General features: G+C 41.9%; 1 protein-coding gene across 3 annotated transcripts in view; it reads left to right on the forward strand.

Moving 5' to 3' along the window:
* Positions 1-17,601, forward strand: part of NfI (Nuclear factor I) — an 83,405-nt gene that overhangs the window by 14,472 nt on the left and 51,332 nt on the right. For all 3 annotated transcript variants that reach the window (XM_084576287.1, XM_084576286.1, XM_084576288.1), the window contains exons 6-7: positions 6,586-6,642; positions 13,167-13,232. In XM_084576287.1, coding sequence (XP_084432413.1) covers positions 6,586-6,642; positions 13,167-13,232 — 123 coding nt within the window. The remainder of the gene's footprint in view (positions 1-6,585; positions 6,643-13,166; positions 13,233-17,601) is intronic.

Below are 17,601 nucleotides of genomic sequence, written 5' to 3' on the forward strand. Positions count from 1 at the left end.
TGCATGAGACTTCAGAGGGATATGCCAGAGACAGTGTATATATTGGGTCTATACTTTTTTCCCTTTTATTAAGTTTTTATATTGCGCATGCTTACTTACCTCGAAGGGAAAATCTTTGTGCCCTCACCAGAAGGAGGCTGTTTTCCCTCACTGTTAGCTTCCTATAATGTTATCACTTGGCTGAAAGGGGAAGTTCTTGTATTCTTAGGCCAGATATTTGATTTAATTGTTTTACTTTTATAACTCTGCATAAAATAGGCCTAACACCTAATCTCTTCACTTGCTTGTTGGGTAAAATTTTGCTCCGGAAATTAAAGAAAGATGAGAACCAAAGGTTCAGTAATTTTTTTTCCACCACAGCAAGCACATAGTCCAGGTGGTAGATGGTCCTTTCCAAGGGAAAAAAAAATCACCAACAGAAGAGTGAACGCTTGTTGACCAGTCTAACATTGTCAAGGTGCATAGATGCTGTTGAATTATGCCATCTGATGCCCGTAATGCCAGCAGAAATTCACAGACATTTTTCATTGCTCAGTTTCAGCTGACGAGCTCACAGCAGAACTTTCTCGTTCATAAATGTGTACCACGTCAACCACAGGGCACGAGACTGGCATTTTGTTACCTCTGCCTCTGCTGCATAATTGAGGTCATAGCTGCACCGGTTGCATATTTCGAGTTACGTTCTGGCCTGAATGGTAGTCATGTGAGCACCTAAACAACTAACACTTCAAGAAAATTTTATTTCTGCACTATGCCAAAGCGCAGTAGCTACTGATCTACGGTGCTGAAACAAAGCCCAAGGTGATGTCTCTGACATGTCCCATATAGGACGTCTCTAAGTATGAAAGCCCAAGGTGATGTCTCTGACATGTCCCATATAGGATGTCTCTAAGTATGACATCCATAGCATGTCCCTGTAAAGTGCAGTACAGTATTAGGACACGGGGAGCTTCTTTAATTACCCCGGCCTGGGAGCTGTTTTTGCTGGGTACTGGTCAGCTTCATTTCCCATGTCCTTTTGAGCCATTTACTCTTGCCAGTAATTTATTTATTTAGAATACACCTCAAAGGCCCTAGGTGTGGGGTGTTACATGAGGGATAGCAGCATAAAATCAAAGTTATACATTAGTTATCAAACATAAATTATTTTCTCTATGAATGTTTTAAAAGATTGCGGATTGGAGTGGAACACGGCTTGAGGGGGAAGATCATTGCAGTCTTGCACAATCTGGATAAAAAATGAAAAAAGATGTGCGGTAGTATGGGCAGATGATGGATAAACACTTTTGTTGTGGCCGGCACATTGTGAAGTCCAGTGAGAGGGCATAATGACAGAGTCAGATAGCTGTGAATGATAAAATTTATGATAATGATATGATAAAATTAAGTTATACCTTCTTGTTCTCAGTAGCACTTTTATTTCTAGTGATAATGTAGCGGTCCTCAATTTTAGCGCAAGCACTCATATTGAATAGGTCTGGTTCACCCCTTATGCCCCTAAGGCACTGCAAAGAAGCCACCGCGTTTCTCCTTATGAAGTCATGTTTCTGCGGGAGCGAGCACCTCGTATGTGTGTTTACTTGTTGGCTTTCTTTGATGCTTCTTCCCTTTGCACCTAGGCACTACAGGAAAGAAACTGGGGTGGGTGAGCGCTGCTGACCAGTTTTTTTCATGTCGCGAGCGCTCGTTAGCGCATGTACGGTCAATCTTATATGACCACGTTGTTTTCGAAATTTCCAACGTAGTAACTGCGAAATCGTGTTATCCGGGAACATATCAACCCGGATAAATATAGTGCAACTTCTTGGGAGATGTATTACTACCTGAGATTTTGAGCTAATGAAACAGGTAATCGTATGAACTGGGAACGTATCTACGAGGTTCTGCTGTATTTGAAAATTTCATATAGAGCGTGCAATATTCTCCTGCTTGGTTACTTGAAGGAATCAAATTATAGTGTATATCGAAATTTATTCGAAGTAGATGGAACATGTTCTCAATTTTTCGATTGTTTCAAATGACTAGCGTGAGGTTCGACTAGAGGGTGCAACACAGTGGCAGTGTTTCAAAAACAGCATGCAGCACTGTCACAATCAAAGTGCGGTGGAATGAACAGTTCTGCGCTTCAAGATGTTCCATTTGTGTGGTAGCATTCATAGTTCCTCTTATCTCCAAGACTGGACAGTCCGGCAGTGCTCAGGCTAGTTGAGCAAACAGTGCCTTCATGCTTGATCTTGGAGCGCATGGCTTAAACATAGGCGTTGCCTGTCTCATGTTCTGGGAATTGGCTTTAGTTTAGTCTCTTTCGTCATCAGTAGCAAGCAGCAATTTTTTTGTACATATAAATTGACAGTCGTAAAGTTCATAGTGCCAGTTTCGTAATTAAGGGAGTAATTACTAGCAGCCACACAGTAACAGCTATATAACTACAAAGGAAAGCTGTACAGCTTCCTCGAAGAGTTTGTAATTAGCAATTTTCCTACACTGCAATTTTACCGCCTGCATGGCCAACCTGTACATACAGGAACAGCAGTTTACATTAGGTAGCGAAGTACTGGAAGTAGTAGGCGAATTTGTCTACTTAGGACAGGTAGTCATAACAGATCCGGACCATGAAAAGGAAATAACAAGAAGAATAAGATTGGGACGGAGCGCATTTGGCAAGCACTCGCAGATTATGAGTAGCAGCTTACTGGTATCACTCAAGAGGAAGGTATACAACAGTTGCATCTTACCTGTACTCACCTATGGGGCTGAAACGTGGAGGCTAACCACGAGGGTTCTACTTGAGTTGAGGACAAGGCAGAGGGCTATGGAACAAAAAATGGTAGGGGTAACATTAAGAGATAGGAAGTTTGCAGAGTGGGTCAGAGAATTAACTTGAGTTACTGACATTTTTGTCGAAATTAAGAAGAAATGGGCATGGGCAGGACATGTAGTGCGAAGAGAGGATAACCGATGGTTGCTTAGGGTAACAAACTGAATGCCAAGGAAGGAAAGCGTAGCAAGAGCGGCAGAAAGTTAGGTGGGCGATTGAGGTTAAGAAGTTCGCAGGGGTCAAGTGGATGCAGCTAGCACAGGACCGGGTTAATTGGAGGAAAATGGGAGAGGCCTTCGCCCTGCAATGGATATAATCCGGCTGATGATGATGAATATAGTTTAGTGTTACGAAGTTTCAACAGCTATAGCTTTTAATTTCATACATTATACTGGACAGCTATTTTTTTTTTATGCAGTGGTTTTAGTAGTATCCTGGGTATGTGCATCATTTTATCTCAAAATTGTAACATTTTGTTTGACAGCTCTTGTGACGAACTGGTTTTAAGTGTGGTTGCGAGCGGAAGCTCTCAGTCTTATTTGTAGCAGAAGTCGTCTAATCAAGGCTCTTTCTTATTAAATGGGTACGAAGCACGTACTGCCCTTTGGAACTAGGCTTTCCTTCGATTTGCATGCAATTATTGATAATTGGCGCGTTACTTTATATGTGCCAAATGAGAACGGCTGCTTTGATATTGTGCTAGAGCTAAACTGCAAACATATACAAAGCCAGGGAGCTTTACTTCTAAGCCTATTCTCTACATACATCTTTTCTTGAGGAGTTTAGTAATGTACTACAGTGAAATCTCGATGTGACAAATCCTGCAGGACCTCAAAAAATTGTTCGTTATTTTAAAATATCGTAATAAAAAATCTGCAATTATAAGCCAGTAGTCAAACCTAGGTACGAAAATTGCATACCTTGCCAGTGGGCATCTGTGTAGACAAGCATAGCCTCGAATGAAAATGTTGCACTAACTCCAAAGCTGATTTATTTGAAGAAACCAAATATTTTCTTCTGTCGCGTGCAGCAAACACGACCACGCACTATGTTACACCGCTACATCACATACACCTTCCACTTTGCGCAATACCTCATCGAGTGCATGATTGCACCGAGCGATGAAACTACGAACTCTGTCCATGCTCAAAAAAAAACATCAGAGTTCGATATGATCTTATCTTCAGTGCACCCTGAAGTTTTAAAATCTTTTCTTGGTCTTCCAAGATGATCGCGGCAGTCGATGGTTCAATGCTAGCTGTCTGCAGAGGCCAATTCGCTTTTTTTTTTTCTATATTGATTACGTTGGGCACCTTCTCTTGCTGCAGTTATCAGATCTGCACAAACTTCGCAATAAGATAATTCGTGACAGAAAAAAACTGCACGTGCGAATGGCACGGCAAATCGACCGACGAACCATGCTTACAAACAATGCACAACACGGGGAAAAAGATGCAGGATGGCTAGGCCTGCTGGCTACTGCATAATGAACCAAAGCCGCTAGGAGCTGGCACTAGATATGCTGATGATGATAGCTACTGCCCATGGACCATACACCCAGAAACGGTGGTTCCTGCTCCACGCAACCATTGCGACGCTGTTAACTTTATCCAGATTCGTATTACTGATGTTCCTAGAATATAGATGAAAAAATGAAATGCGTGCATTATCCTCAAATATGCGCTATATTGAAATTCATAATTCTGAAATATTTTTACATTGAAGATATAAGAAACCTGCTGGGGTTTTTTAAAAATTCGTTAATGTGGTGTTCGTAGTAACGAGATTTGGCTATAGTACACTACTTGAAATGTTCTGTGAAAGGAGGTAGAAGGCAAATCCAGCCAATTTTTTTTATTCTCTGTAATTATTGGGCTATTAGTGCTCTTGCAATCGTGTTGGCATTTGTTTGGCAGCAAAAAAAAAATTAGTTTTTCTTTTCTTTTTTTTTTTTTCATTAGGAAAACGCAACACTGCTTTGTTAAACGACACTACCATGTTTAGCTCTGTCTACATATTTACGACTTGACCTGATTATTGTTCTCTGAAACAGTTTGTTCTCTGGCTCTTTCTGGGTATGTCAGCAGTTGTCTTGCAGCAATAAAAACCTCTATGGCTGAGAAAATTTTATTTAAATATTCACTTTCCACTGCATTCAAACTCGTGCCGCCCACATCAAAAACAGCTTGTACCGTTTCGAAGTGAATAACGGTGTTGCCTAGCCCCTGTCTTTATCGCTAAATGTTTCGTCTTGGCATGCGCGGTTTTGCTTGTGGATTCGACCAGTTACAGTGGAACCTGTGTTTCATTTTTTGGGCCTTCTCTAGATGGCATAAGCTCCGCCTTTGGTGAGAGTGGTCTCTTTTTACAATAAAATGTGATCATAGTCTATCGCAGCTACTCGGTGCCAGGTCTACTAAGCCGTGTGCTGTTGTTTTCCTCGGAAATATGCTCATAATATTTGCTTTTTTCGTTAAAGACCTCATTCTTCTGTGATTTTGGCGTTGGAATTGTGAGTGAAAAAATGATAATCAGTTTAGCTTGCCACTAATCGCAAATTATTGTGCACTAGCATGGTTAGCTTGGTTTAGATTTTAAGTTAGATTTGATTTGAACTGGCTTACTTCAGTTTACAGGTCATATAATGTATGCTGCCAAATTGGCACGATGGGCACAGATAGGAAGCCTCTCTTAGACTATGCTGTATGAATTAACTTACCTTGGAACTTACCTCCAAGGTAAGGGCCGTTGGAAGGTGACATGGCTTGGCACAGATTGGACGTCTATCTGTAGGAAGTCACATGGTCACATTGGCAGGAACTGCCAACTCAGGTTTCTTCTCCATGAAGAGATGGTGAGGGAGATCAAACCCACTGGGTGCCAAGTGATAATAAAAGCCGATATATATATCATTTCTTATTCAATTATTGCGATTTTAAATCTTAATCTTAACTTTTGGGCAGAGCTGCACAATGCAATGTGCAAATTAAAGTGAACAAAGCGATGATGAATACCGCAGTTTCTCTGCACATTACACGGCTTCAGTATGTCTACGACATCACATCAATCTTTTGGCAGTCTAGGCCAAAGCCAAAACTGCATGGAAAAAAAAATTGAGTTAAAAATTATTTAGTTACTGTAATTGAACTCTGCATCGTGGTTCGACAGATTATCGACTTATGCGCTATTATTCTAAAGGAAAAAAAAAAATAATGCATTAAAAGTTTTGGTGTCTCTACTGCTTTACTATCTGTCTTTGTGTCGGATAGTCTTGCACATTATACGGTAGCTTACAACGGTGTGGTAAACAGTGTGATTGAGATAATAGAAGTGCAATTTACAAAATTGAGGAAGAAGTTAGTTACAGAGTGCAAGAGTAGCCATGGGCAGGCTCTATTAACTCTGACATATGATACTCGTAAAGGTGGAGCATAAGTGTGCCTCCAACATTCTTTTTGCTTTTTACTGCTATGAGAATTTTTGTAACAGGCACTTACTTATAAAAACTTTACTCTACACTCTGTAAAGACGCTTGGTTCAGATCGTGTGATAAACATGTGATGAAGGAAAACTCCAAAAAACAAGGACTTACTGTTGACAGTTGTTTGGTGTTGGGAATCATGGTTATAGCACCTTATAAACACTGTAGCTCTGACTTCGAGGACATTGGTCCCTTTCTCTATTGCCTGTGATAATAAAAAAAATGTGGAATGGTTAGCTCACTGATAGACTGCTATAGCAAAACCGTTGCTTCTTTTTCCTTGCAGAAGCCTTGAGTGGCCTACGGGACGGTGTCTGTGACAGCGAAAAAGATGATGATGCTGGTGAGTGGATGTCACTTCTCTTTTGCAGCATCAACCTCTCTCCCCCCATTTTTTTCTCGTCGCCAAAGTATGGGAATGACTAACTGATGTTTTAGTATCTATTGAAAGGTATTACCTAGTTGGGCACTGTATGCACGGACTGGTCATGTTCACTTTGCTCAGAATTTGGGAAGCATTGGTTATTGTTTGAAGACCTAAACTGCAAGTATGTGCTTAAAACTAAGCAGGATAGCTAAGCGGGCGAGTTGGTGATACAGTTTCCAAAAATCAGCGCGAACAAACGCGGACGAAAGAAAGAATACACAGGAACAAGCGCAGACTCTCAACTAAAGTTTAATCACAGGAAACACGTTTATATAAGGAAACAGAAGACAATAAAACACAAAAACCAGAACGCACGTGCTACTATGTGATATCTAGATATGCAACCTCACAGTCACGCAGAAGCAGGGATGGCTTGCTGACACACAATCTTGGTTTCTTTGCCATATTATACGCCTCGCTGATTTCCCTGGTGAACTGGCCAAGGTGTTTGTACAAAATGTCAGTAAAATGCAAGGACGGAAAACAGGATTGACACTCTCGGCAAGAATCAACTAGGTTAGTGGAGCGATTAGATTCTAATGAGTTGAGATGTTCTCCCAGTCTTGTGTTAATACATCGTCCCGTTTACCCAATGTATATCTGACTACGGGACAGGGGGATTTTATAAACTACCCCTTTGGAGCACGGCACAAATCTCTTATCGTGCTTAACTTCACAAGACGCTACAGATTTATTAGGATTGTGGGACTTATTTTCTACCACTGAGCAAATTCTATTGAGCTTATTAGGGGCGGAAAAAACATCAACTTCATACCTATGTGCCACATTTTTAAGACTATGAGAAAGGCGATGTACTTTGTGAAGGACTGCAAACTTTTTTTGTTTCTGTTCTTTCTGTGAAGGCAGCAGCACTGCTGGCGATTTCAGGTTTTTAATCATTTTATTGCAACCAACCCAAATTGATAAGCTCAGCTGGATAACCTACTTTCTTAAGTCTCTTAGCCTGATTATCGAAGCTTTGTTTTATAGCATGGTGACAGGATTTTGACAACGCAGATGACAAGGATGAAACAACAATTCCACATTTCACTACCTTAGAATGATGCTACTTATAGTTCAGCAGCGGTTTATTGGCCCGTGGTGCGTAATACCAACACATGTGTTCCTTCGCTTCAGTCAAACACAAATCTAAGAATTATATCCGGTTATCAACCGGTACCTCAGTGGTGAACTGTAAACCCCATATATTAGCTTTGAATTCTTCTAACACTGTAGACATGTGCCTACTAAAGTCTGTTTTTTCATTGAGACTCAAAAAATAGATGTATCTCAAAATTGGTACCAGCAATGGTACCATCATTTTGTGAGCTTGCTGCATGGAAGAGATGTGTATTTTTGATGTTCAGTATTTAGAGCCACATTTTCAATCATGGAAATTTTTTTGAGCATGTGTGTGTTTAGAGGGTAAGGTGAAATTGCTTATCTATATTGTTTAGATATGTTTAGATATGATTTAGATAAGATATGGTTGGAAGCGGGTATAAATTGAACTTATCTCTGCATCATAAGGGAACACTAAAGCAACATTAGGCAGTTTTAGAATAGTCTGTGCGTACATGCGTGCACTAAATGCAGGATTTCGTGGGACGTTGACACTGTCACATCTGCACCTTTAATTCGGAGTATGCAAATGAAGTGCAATGTTAACTTGAGCCTAGCAGTGCCTTTTCGATTTAGAAATGGGAACCATTTTTTTTTTAATCAGCCAACTCTTTTCAGGCCTAGAAGAAGCAGCAGAATTGTTATTAAAAAGTAAAGCAAAAATGAAACAGATTTGTAACATATTCATCTTGCTCTACGCGAGATGAAAGAAAGCAAAAGCTTTGTACCCTATCTGTGACTAGGGAATGTATTGAAAAATTCGATAACAATGGCAAATTCACTCTGAAATGGGCGGTTCTGCTTCGAAGTACGCCATGGGGTTAAAAATTCTATTTTAGCATACGCATAGCTCAAGCGTGCTAAACTTGGGGCATGATGTACATAGCGCATGTGTATGTTAAAGACTAGATTTTAAATAATGCTTGGCGCATGTGCATTGTGAAGGACAATATTTTTTATTGTATACAATCTCATAGGCCCATTGTAGAACCCCATTATAGTAAGCTCGGATATTGGGCGCGAGGACATGCCGTTACGACACCTCTCGGACGCTCCCGCATGACGAAGTGGGATAACACACATTGAACTGCTGCTGTAAGATGATTTTCTAGGCAGTTCAGTTGCGTGTTAGCATTATGTTCATTTATTTATTTAATATACACTTCGGTCTAGGCCTGTATAGGCTTATTTTGAGGTATGAGACCCACTCATTCGACAGTAATGCACTTCACTGAATTAGAGTTATCAAAGTTGGTGAGCTTTACTGCTACGATGACGCGCACCAGCTGCAGAATTTCTGCTGTTATGAAAAAAACAAGATACAACTGAAGCTACCACACAATCAGTCAGATGTAAACAGTCAGTGCACAAGTAATGGGATTCTTCTGCAAGAGCAGAGAACTGTAAGGAGCCTGACAGATTCTGAGTGCCTTCGCACAGCGCCGGCGGAAGCAGCACCTTTCGCCTACTTCCTTGAATGTAGTAGAGCAGACAAGTTTGACTGTGGAGATGACATGGATAAATTTTTTAGCAAGTGTGAAGACTTGCGTTCCACGCAGTGAATTCTTGCGCACTGACTACCGCCATTGGCATTCTTGGCTAGAGCGGATATTTGTTTTCCCCGCGCACAGTAGTTTTCTGTTTTGTTTTCACGCATATCTCGATCAGCACATCAAACATGCATGCAATGTGCTATCTTTAGTTTATTCACAGCCTCTGTCATTTGAAATTACTCAGGTACTGGCGACGCTGCCTGTGGCAACTCACCATGCATACCGCTGCCCGAGACGGCAGAATCTGCTAGTTCACTTCAGTGAAAAGCCCATGTCAATGTGTTCATTTAAAGTAATTTGAAACCTTCTAGTCTTCACACGATCCCTCCTTTGGTTGGGAGGGTACTGCTCCATCCTTCCAGCAATAGTATCATTAGTTTCACAAGTGATACACGCAAATTAAAACGCACGCTTCGTTTCTTCTGCCGCTAAACAAACTTTTAGCTCCAGCTCTATGGACGAAATCTTGCTCACTGAAATGTCTGCTATGGACATCATGAGAATGATGACTCGCTGATTTGCCCATTTAAATTTTAATTAAGGAAGGTTTTGTGAACTTATGTTTTGGGTAGCAATGGGAGCTTGTGCCAGGTTCCCTCGCATACGTCTGGGTACAGAGCAGTAATGGACCGTAGCAACAGCTTAAATAAACTTCAGCAGCCTTAGTAACGATACAAAATTAAATAGTGCAAGGCTGGCACTTTATATCAACCGAAACTACAGAAATGAATGCGACTAGTATTAGCTTTTAAAACACAAATTCAATCGAGCGTCTTCTCCAGCTGCAGTAGGAGGAGTCACGTGATCCCACTTGCTCCCCTAAGTCAATGCTAGCACCGTTCGCTCCATTGGTGGCACTTGCGCCCAGTAGTAAAAACTCGGGTATAGTGAAGTGAATCTGAAGTCCCAGTCCATCTTTAATAGAAGACTGTACATTTTCCCCCCTGTATAGTAAATGATTTTTTTGCAAAATCCTGTTATAGTAAAGTGCGTCTGGCCGCAGCGGCATACTTCCCACGAATTCACATCGCCGCATACGTGTTACCTCGGATTGCGAAGCAAATTTCTCTTTATGAAAACAAAAATGTAACAACACACTGTTTTCTTTGATGGCTTTACCACCATGCTCAACTGCACTGAGAAGAAGCCAACTTTACACAGTCCTTGGAACCATGAGGCAAAGCATGCAGCTCGTGGGGAAAAAATAAAGTAAAGTTGACTACAAGTACTAAAAGAAGGTGAAGCGGTCTGTTCAGAAAGTAAAAGAGTAAAAGTGTAGCAAGAAATAGGGAAGGGGAAGAAATTGGCAAACATTTCCAGCACGAGGCGGGGTGGCAAGAATGCGAGCATGGTGTGTGCGGTTTTGTAGTGCTTGACTGTCGCTGCATTTCTCATCTCCCAGCTCTTAAAATACAGAAATGGAAATCCAGTTCAGTTGTATTTGTAGCCATATTGCCTGTAATTTTAAGCACTCCCACAAGATGTGAAAAAAAAAAAATCTTATGACTGAAAAAAGGAAAATTGCACAAAGAGACAATAAGAGGGGGGTAGAAGGTATTTTAGGGTGTCTTTTTTCATAAAGCAACAAGCCGCATTCAGTAGGTAGCCATTTAATTACCACACCAGCTTGGGCCTTGTCAACCCCAATACCTGATATAGTAAAGATTTTTGCCAGTCAGAGTGACTTTCTTATAAAGGGGTACTACTATACTGCATGAGAACATTGCCTCTACCAAAACAGGACATTTAAAAAAATAAAGTATCATTTGTTTTAGTACTGACTTGAGGTCGCCTAATTGTGTCTCAGAGAGGAAGAGTGGCACCCTTCTTAGAAGACCAGTTTGTTACAAGGCAAGCGTGTGCTTTACTGGGCATCCGAGCTAACTTTAATCAAGGGTTAAAAATATTCTGGAGCTTTACATGTTCGTGCAGCAAATTTGTTCACTTTCAGGGTGTATTTAATTTTGTTCAATGCAATAATTAAATTTTTCAAATGAACCTTCTAGTGGAAATTGCAGTCCCAAATTGTTGAGGATTCCAAAAGATGTCGATTCACCATTATTTATTCTGATGTGCGTTTTAAATCAATGTTTTTTTTTCTTTTTTTGCATTGCAAAGAAAATGTAAAGAGGTGTTAAAAAATGCCATGTGGCCGTGAGCTTTCGTGTTGCGTTTGGTGATGCTGTGAATGTTAAAGGGTGGTAATATTTGATTGGGCACTGGCAGCAACATTGGAAGCGACACCTGCAGCAATTGAAAACGTACATAATATCGAGGAACTTGTTACGTGGAGATTAGGTTTAACTGTATCGGACTGAAACACTAAACAGCATTCATGGTCATCGGTTGGGCATTTGTTTTCTTGTTGTGACGCATTGCTTTGCTTCTGGAACTCACGATTTTTCTCTAGCTCAGGTTGATGTAAAGTAGCATGGCTGGTAAAGTGACATTGGGGGCGATGATATAATTTTGTGGGGCCATTGGCGCTAAGCGCATCATGAAGATATTGCACTGTTCATACCCTGCTGAAGTCAGTCATGGCCGACATCATCATGACTGAGCCACATTGGCATGTTTAGAAAACAAATTCAGTAAACCGCTCATGTTCTAGGCTATTTTAACCGCACTGCCAGTGGATACTGCTTATGCATTTAGATGCAGCATTGGAATGCACCAGAGGTTTCTTACATTATGCAGAATAATCTCATTGCAAACAGCGTGGCCAATTTATCAGCTTTGGAGGGTCCTCTTTCAACAGTTCAACCGAACATACACTTCTGAGCAGTCATGACAGGCTCCCTTCTCATGTTTTTAGCGTGCTCGGGTCATTTTTTGTTTGAAGCCTTTGTGGCAGTTCATATGACCAAGTAAATGGGTTTGTGGCAAGGTTTTTCATATTTAGTGCTTCGAACTTGTACTTTTCGTTACGAAAATTGGGCCTCTAAACAACATGAGTAGTGCTGTTGGGTACGAAACGATACCCATGAAAGGTAATAGCTTCAGATTTATTACTGCAGTTATGAGATGCAAATTCAGCATTTTTTTATTGGCTGTTGACATTTTGTTGGTGTCACCCCAGACAACAAGCCAACTCCCAGGGATGTCCCGTTGAAGTCCCCTCATCCTAACTGAGTAATCTACGGGATGTCCCTGTGAATGCCCCTCTGGGATATATTCTAACCTCCAAAGGAGGATCTCCATCGGACGTCCTGTGTACTTTCCCTGTAGAACCATCCTAAATACATTCCAGGACAATTGTCTGGGATCATGCACTGTAGACCAACTGCACTACTGGGGTGCTTGCTTATTTCTCAGATCATCATTCATTGCCTGCACATTGCACATCATTGCAAGAGCAAAAATGGCTGCAGCGTTTTGAATTCTTTTCGCTGTGCTGCCATGGAGAGCAACATGTTATGCATAGATGTTAAGGACTTTCAAGCTAGGTGAGGACAATTGAGACTAATGCAGAGATCAGCATTGTTACAGGCTTTTGTGCAAATTTTGTGTTTTTTGTTTTTATTTTCATGCACAAGAACATGTGTGCATTATAATTGGGAGCTCGTTGGACCAGGTTGACTGCAGTGCTAGAATTGTGCACTGATCTGTGCTTTACCATTGCTATAATTATAGCTTTAAGGCTTGACTGATATTGGTTTCATTGATATACTTACATCTGCCTTGAAAATGCTCTAATATTGCTTGGAAATCACTGCCAGAGAATGTGTCAGGGATAAAACGAATTGCGGCGCTTTATTTTTGCAGGGGATGCGAGCAGCATTTTGGCAACAGGCGTGTTCACATCGGCCGAACTCTACCGGCTCTCTAAAGGTGAGATCCGCTACGTCCCCCCAGCCGACGCATGACTCCATTCTCCCAACAGTGCAGTGTCCCAATTTCCGATTTTGCCTTCCATATCATTTCACTGCAATTGAAATGGAAATTCTGGCTCAAAGGCATCTCAGAATAGAACTTTCAAGATAACGCATTCCCGATGAAAATGATGAATAGTTTGCACGCTGCTAATCGGTGTAGAAAGATAAGGAAAATTGAGTAAAAAATTTAAACTCGTCTTGCACTTTGCATTTTGCCACCGAAACTTCGAGATTGGGTGCTTTCAATTTTAGGGAGAGAGCGCTACTTCATAAGGTAAATGGGAAAAACCAAGAGGTATGTAAGAGGTGACAACCTCTGACCTTCCTGGAAAAAAAAAAAATCCGTTAGAGCAGATTCGAACCCAGGAATTTCTCTTAGGAAGTGAATAGGGAACCTGTCATAGGTATTGCCACATCCAATCAGCCCATGTCTTTCACTGCCACAGTCCCGTGCTGCGCATTGCATGCTGTTGTTAGAACTTCCATATATTCGCAGTGGATCCAAACACACTGCTGTAACATTGCCCTCTTAAGGTATGGAAGTTAAGTGGTCCCAGAATTTCATACTGCGCTACACTTCAGATACCCAGTCACCAGTTTGTGCAATCTTTGCCTGAAGCTTTTTCTTAAAAACCTAGCCTCAATCCGAAAGCGAAATGGAACGTCATATGCTTGCGCACATACTCCTGATTCGGTAAACTTAGCTAAATCAGTTGCTGTTTTTTTGTCTTATTTGTTTTCATCAGATTTATTCTATTTGCCTTTGGGTGATTCTGCTTATTCGGAAGCTGCAGTGGAACAACAGGGTCATAAGTGAGCAGTTTCTAGAACAACTGAACATATTTTACTAGAACGTGGCAGGATCTGCCCAGTCCTCAACATTGGCATAGTCATCATACGGGAGGGTCGTAGGATTGCAGTAAGGTAGTGGGAATGTGTCGGCAGTAGGCATTACTAAAAAGTAATTTCAAGTTTGGTGGCTTCACAGCAGTGTGTAGTGGGGGAAATGTGCATGCTCAGGATTCAGCATCAATCTAGGATGAATGACAGTACAGTTTGTATTTAAAGAAAATAACAAACTTTAAGGCACCTGCAACTTGGTCAGTTAAATTGGAGAAATGTCCAGGAAAAAATAAAACGAGCATGCTAGTGCCTGCCATCGTTTTGCTTCAAAATGGACTCTCCTCACATTCATCCATCCATCTGTGGCACTGCACTGTTGGGAAAATGGAATCATGCTGCCAGCTTCGCATATCACGGCAGGAGGAGTCACGCTTTAGTGATTGCCGGAGGTATTTACCCGCTTGTCAGCCTGCAAAGCATTTCCTGCCGAGTGAACGAGCGCTTTATGTCTTGCTTCATAGTTTTTTCTCCATACCTTGAAGTTCGATCAGTGGTGTTCGTAGAGAACTGGCAGGCTGGATCTTGATGAAAGCTTACATTTTTTGCCACTTATATGCTTACTGGGTCTAGGAGGGAAACATTTTCCAGTGTGTGAGTTTGTGTGTGTGGGGGGGTGGGGGGGGTGGCCTGTCATGGCCTGCCTCACCGCAGCAAGCTTGCAAGCATGGCCGTTGAATCTCATTTATTCACGCTCACCTCATTTACATTTTTTGGTCTATTTCGGTTTGGACATAGTTCAATCAGCAAAATGGATGTTGAAAAAATCTATTCTTAAATCAAACTTCACATTCCTCTGCATCACCAAAACCTCAGTTTCAGGCCTTGACACCCTGTAAGTGCTTGGCTGTGATGTCAGCCACTGACCTACTTGAGTTGTCATCCAAAGGCATTCTGCTAAGCTGTTTGGAATTGGACTTGGTTTGTTGATTCCTCGTATAAGCGAGAGGAGGCAGGGACTAAAGGCTATGTGAAAACCTTACAGGGGTCCCTGCCCCCACACAGATTCTGACATCAAAAATTACAAATATGTATCAGTAATAGTTTGTCATTACACACACTGACATTTGTCATTTTGTGAACAAAGTCAGCTATCCTGTTATAGTTCTGGATATGTTTGGTTGTCAACAGATACACATTCCCGTCAGAACTGAACATCTTTCTTTTGATTCCAAAGGCAAAGAATGCTTTGATTACTTGTGGAAACATCAATCCCAGTCGCTATGTGTTAGCAGACAAATTTACATGCATGGTACTTCTCGTGTTGCAGTAGAACCTCGAAGATGGAAATTCCATGGGGTCACAAACAAAAACCAGTGTGCAGAAGTATGGAAAAGGCACTCAAGCAGATCTGTTAAGGCCAAGCAGCCACAGCTCGGGACTCGACGACATTTGCCGATGTGTGGGCTGCGTGCCTTTGTGAGCTTCTGGTTGTGCGTACAGCATGACAGGAGACCGCAACATCGGTGATATGCGGGATACTCGTTGCCACAAACTGCTTGCAGTGTATTCTCAGTGCTCAGCCTGAATGGCGATCGCGGTGTCATCAACATGCAGGCTGCCGTAAATTGGTCACAGTGGTTACAGCGTGGCTAGGGATCGAAGAATCAGCGAAGTGCAGGCCGCGCGCGCCGGCCATGTACGCGGCCGCCAACCGCTCATTGGACATAGCACGACTGGAAATCGCGATGGCGTTGATTTGTGGAACGCACTTTGCCGCGAATTTTCTGCGACATGTAGACGGCAGCAGCGTGTGGGCGACACGCTGCCACAAACTGCTCGCAGGGCATACAGTGCAGTTAGTGATTGCAGAGTCGACAATGTGAGGGCAGTGCATAGTGTCCAAGGCAGCGGTTGTGGTTAGTGCGTTTGTGTCATCCATATTGGCATGGAAGTGTGTTAGAACATCCATCGTACAATACACTCCTGCCTTGGAACTTCGTGAATTTATATGATCCTGGATTTCGTATGAACTGTCTTCGTATAACCGATATTCTACTGTACATTCAAGCCACCTGCCTTAAAGCTGTTTGATGATCAACTTGTTTGAGAAAACTTTCCTATGCAGTTATTTTTCTGAATTGCTGATTTTAAATGAACAAAATGAATACAGGTGGGGAAAAAATGGGAAAAGAGACTGGAACTGCTAATATAGGCTGAAATTTGTTCGGATCCACACATAATATGAGGTGGGAATCTGGCATGATAACATTGGGAAAAACACCTCATATTATACGCAAGTTTATTTGGTATTTCCTTATGGCAAAAATCGTGTGCGATGGTAATCTGCCACTGTAGATGGCAAGAGCCGTCAAAGGGTTAAGGACATGGCTGTTGCAGCTTAAGAGAGGCTTTTTGGGCCAGTTTCAGCTTTCAGCCACCTGAGGTACAACTAAGTACTCCATAGACAGGGTGGAGAATAGTGTTTGGGAGAGGTTGAGTAGTCTGGCTAATTTATGATGTTGCTTGCTTCTTTATGTGCACAGCTTCAATCGAAAGTCTTCACAAAGGAGGGTTTGCTTTTGAGTCCTGTTTCGGAGTGATTACAGGGCCCTCCAAAGACTAAAAGGAAATATTTTCGTTGAGGATGAAAGCTTTCTCTCCGCTAGCCATTTCACCCCGTAGAGACGGTGTAATGAGTGCCCCACAACACTTCACAGTTGGGAAGCAAATCACGTAGCCAGAACACTCCTGACCATGGGTGTGCATGCCATTGTGTGTGGTTGAGGACAGGATTATTTTTTCATGAATATAAAGTTAGCTTTGTAGAATGGTATGGGAAATATATCAGTTCATAGTTTTGGGTTGTGCAGTTCAAAGTTTATCACCTGTGTTCACAAATGCGCCTCGACTTGGTGTTCCAACTCAACTCCCTAGAGTGGAGAAAACAACTGCTCCTTCACTCTAGTGCCGGTTTGGATTCATGAAAGCCCATCGGCGTTTCCTTTGACAAGGCCTCCTCAAGAGCACCTCCTCCACTCTAAGCAGCGCAAAAGGCGTATGAAGACGAGATTAAGGACAAAATTTTTTCCGAAAACTCCGGACTGCAGCATGTAACACACTGTTTTTCGTGTCGAATCTTCAAAACAGCCTTTGCAAGCAACCTCGACGTTTACAGCATAGTAAAACTTGTTTCGCAGGCTGCATTAAATAAGGTTGCTGAGAAAAATGACTGAAAACGCTTTGAAGTCTGGAAACGGTCACCGCTGATGATGCAGCGTTTACATAGAACATGATGTAGGCTTTGAAAAGTGGTGTGAATTCTTGGGTTTATGAAATCTGTTATGCTCGCCCTTTGCCTTCGGAGGGCTCGGGGGCGAGCGGCGAAAACATACATACTGCTTCGCAGCGTGTTGCAATGCATGCACACTGGATTCGACTCTCCAGAAGCAAATGCCGCCTGTGGTCTCCAAACAAGTTGGCCA

This window comes from Amblyomma maculatum, chromosome 8 (assembly GCF_055883805.1).
Source record: "Amblyomma maculatum isolate TAMU_Amacu chromosome 8, ASM5588380v1, whole genome shotgun sequence".
NCBI classification, from domain to species: domain Eukaryota; kingdom Metazoa; phylum Arthropoda; class Arachnida; order Ixodida; family Ixodidae; genus Amblyomma; species Amblyomma maculatum.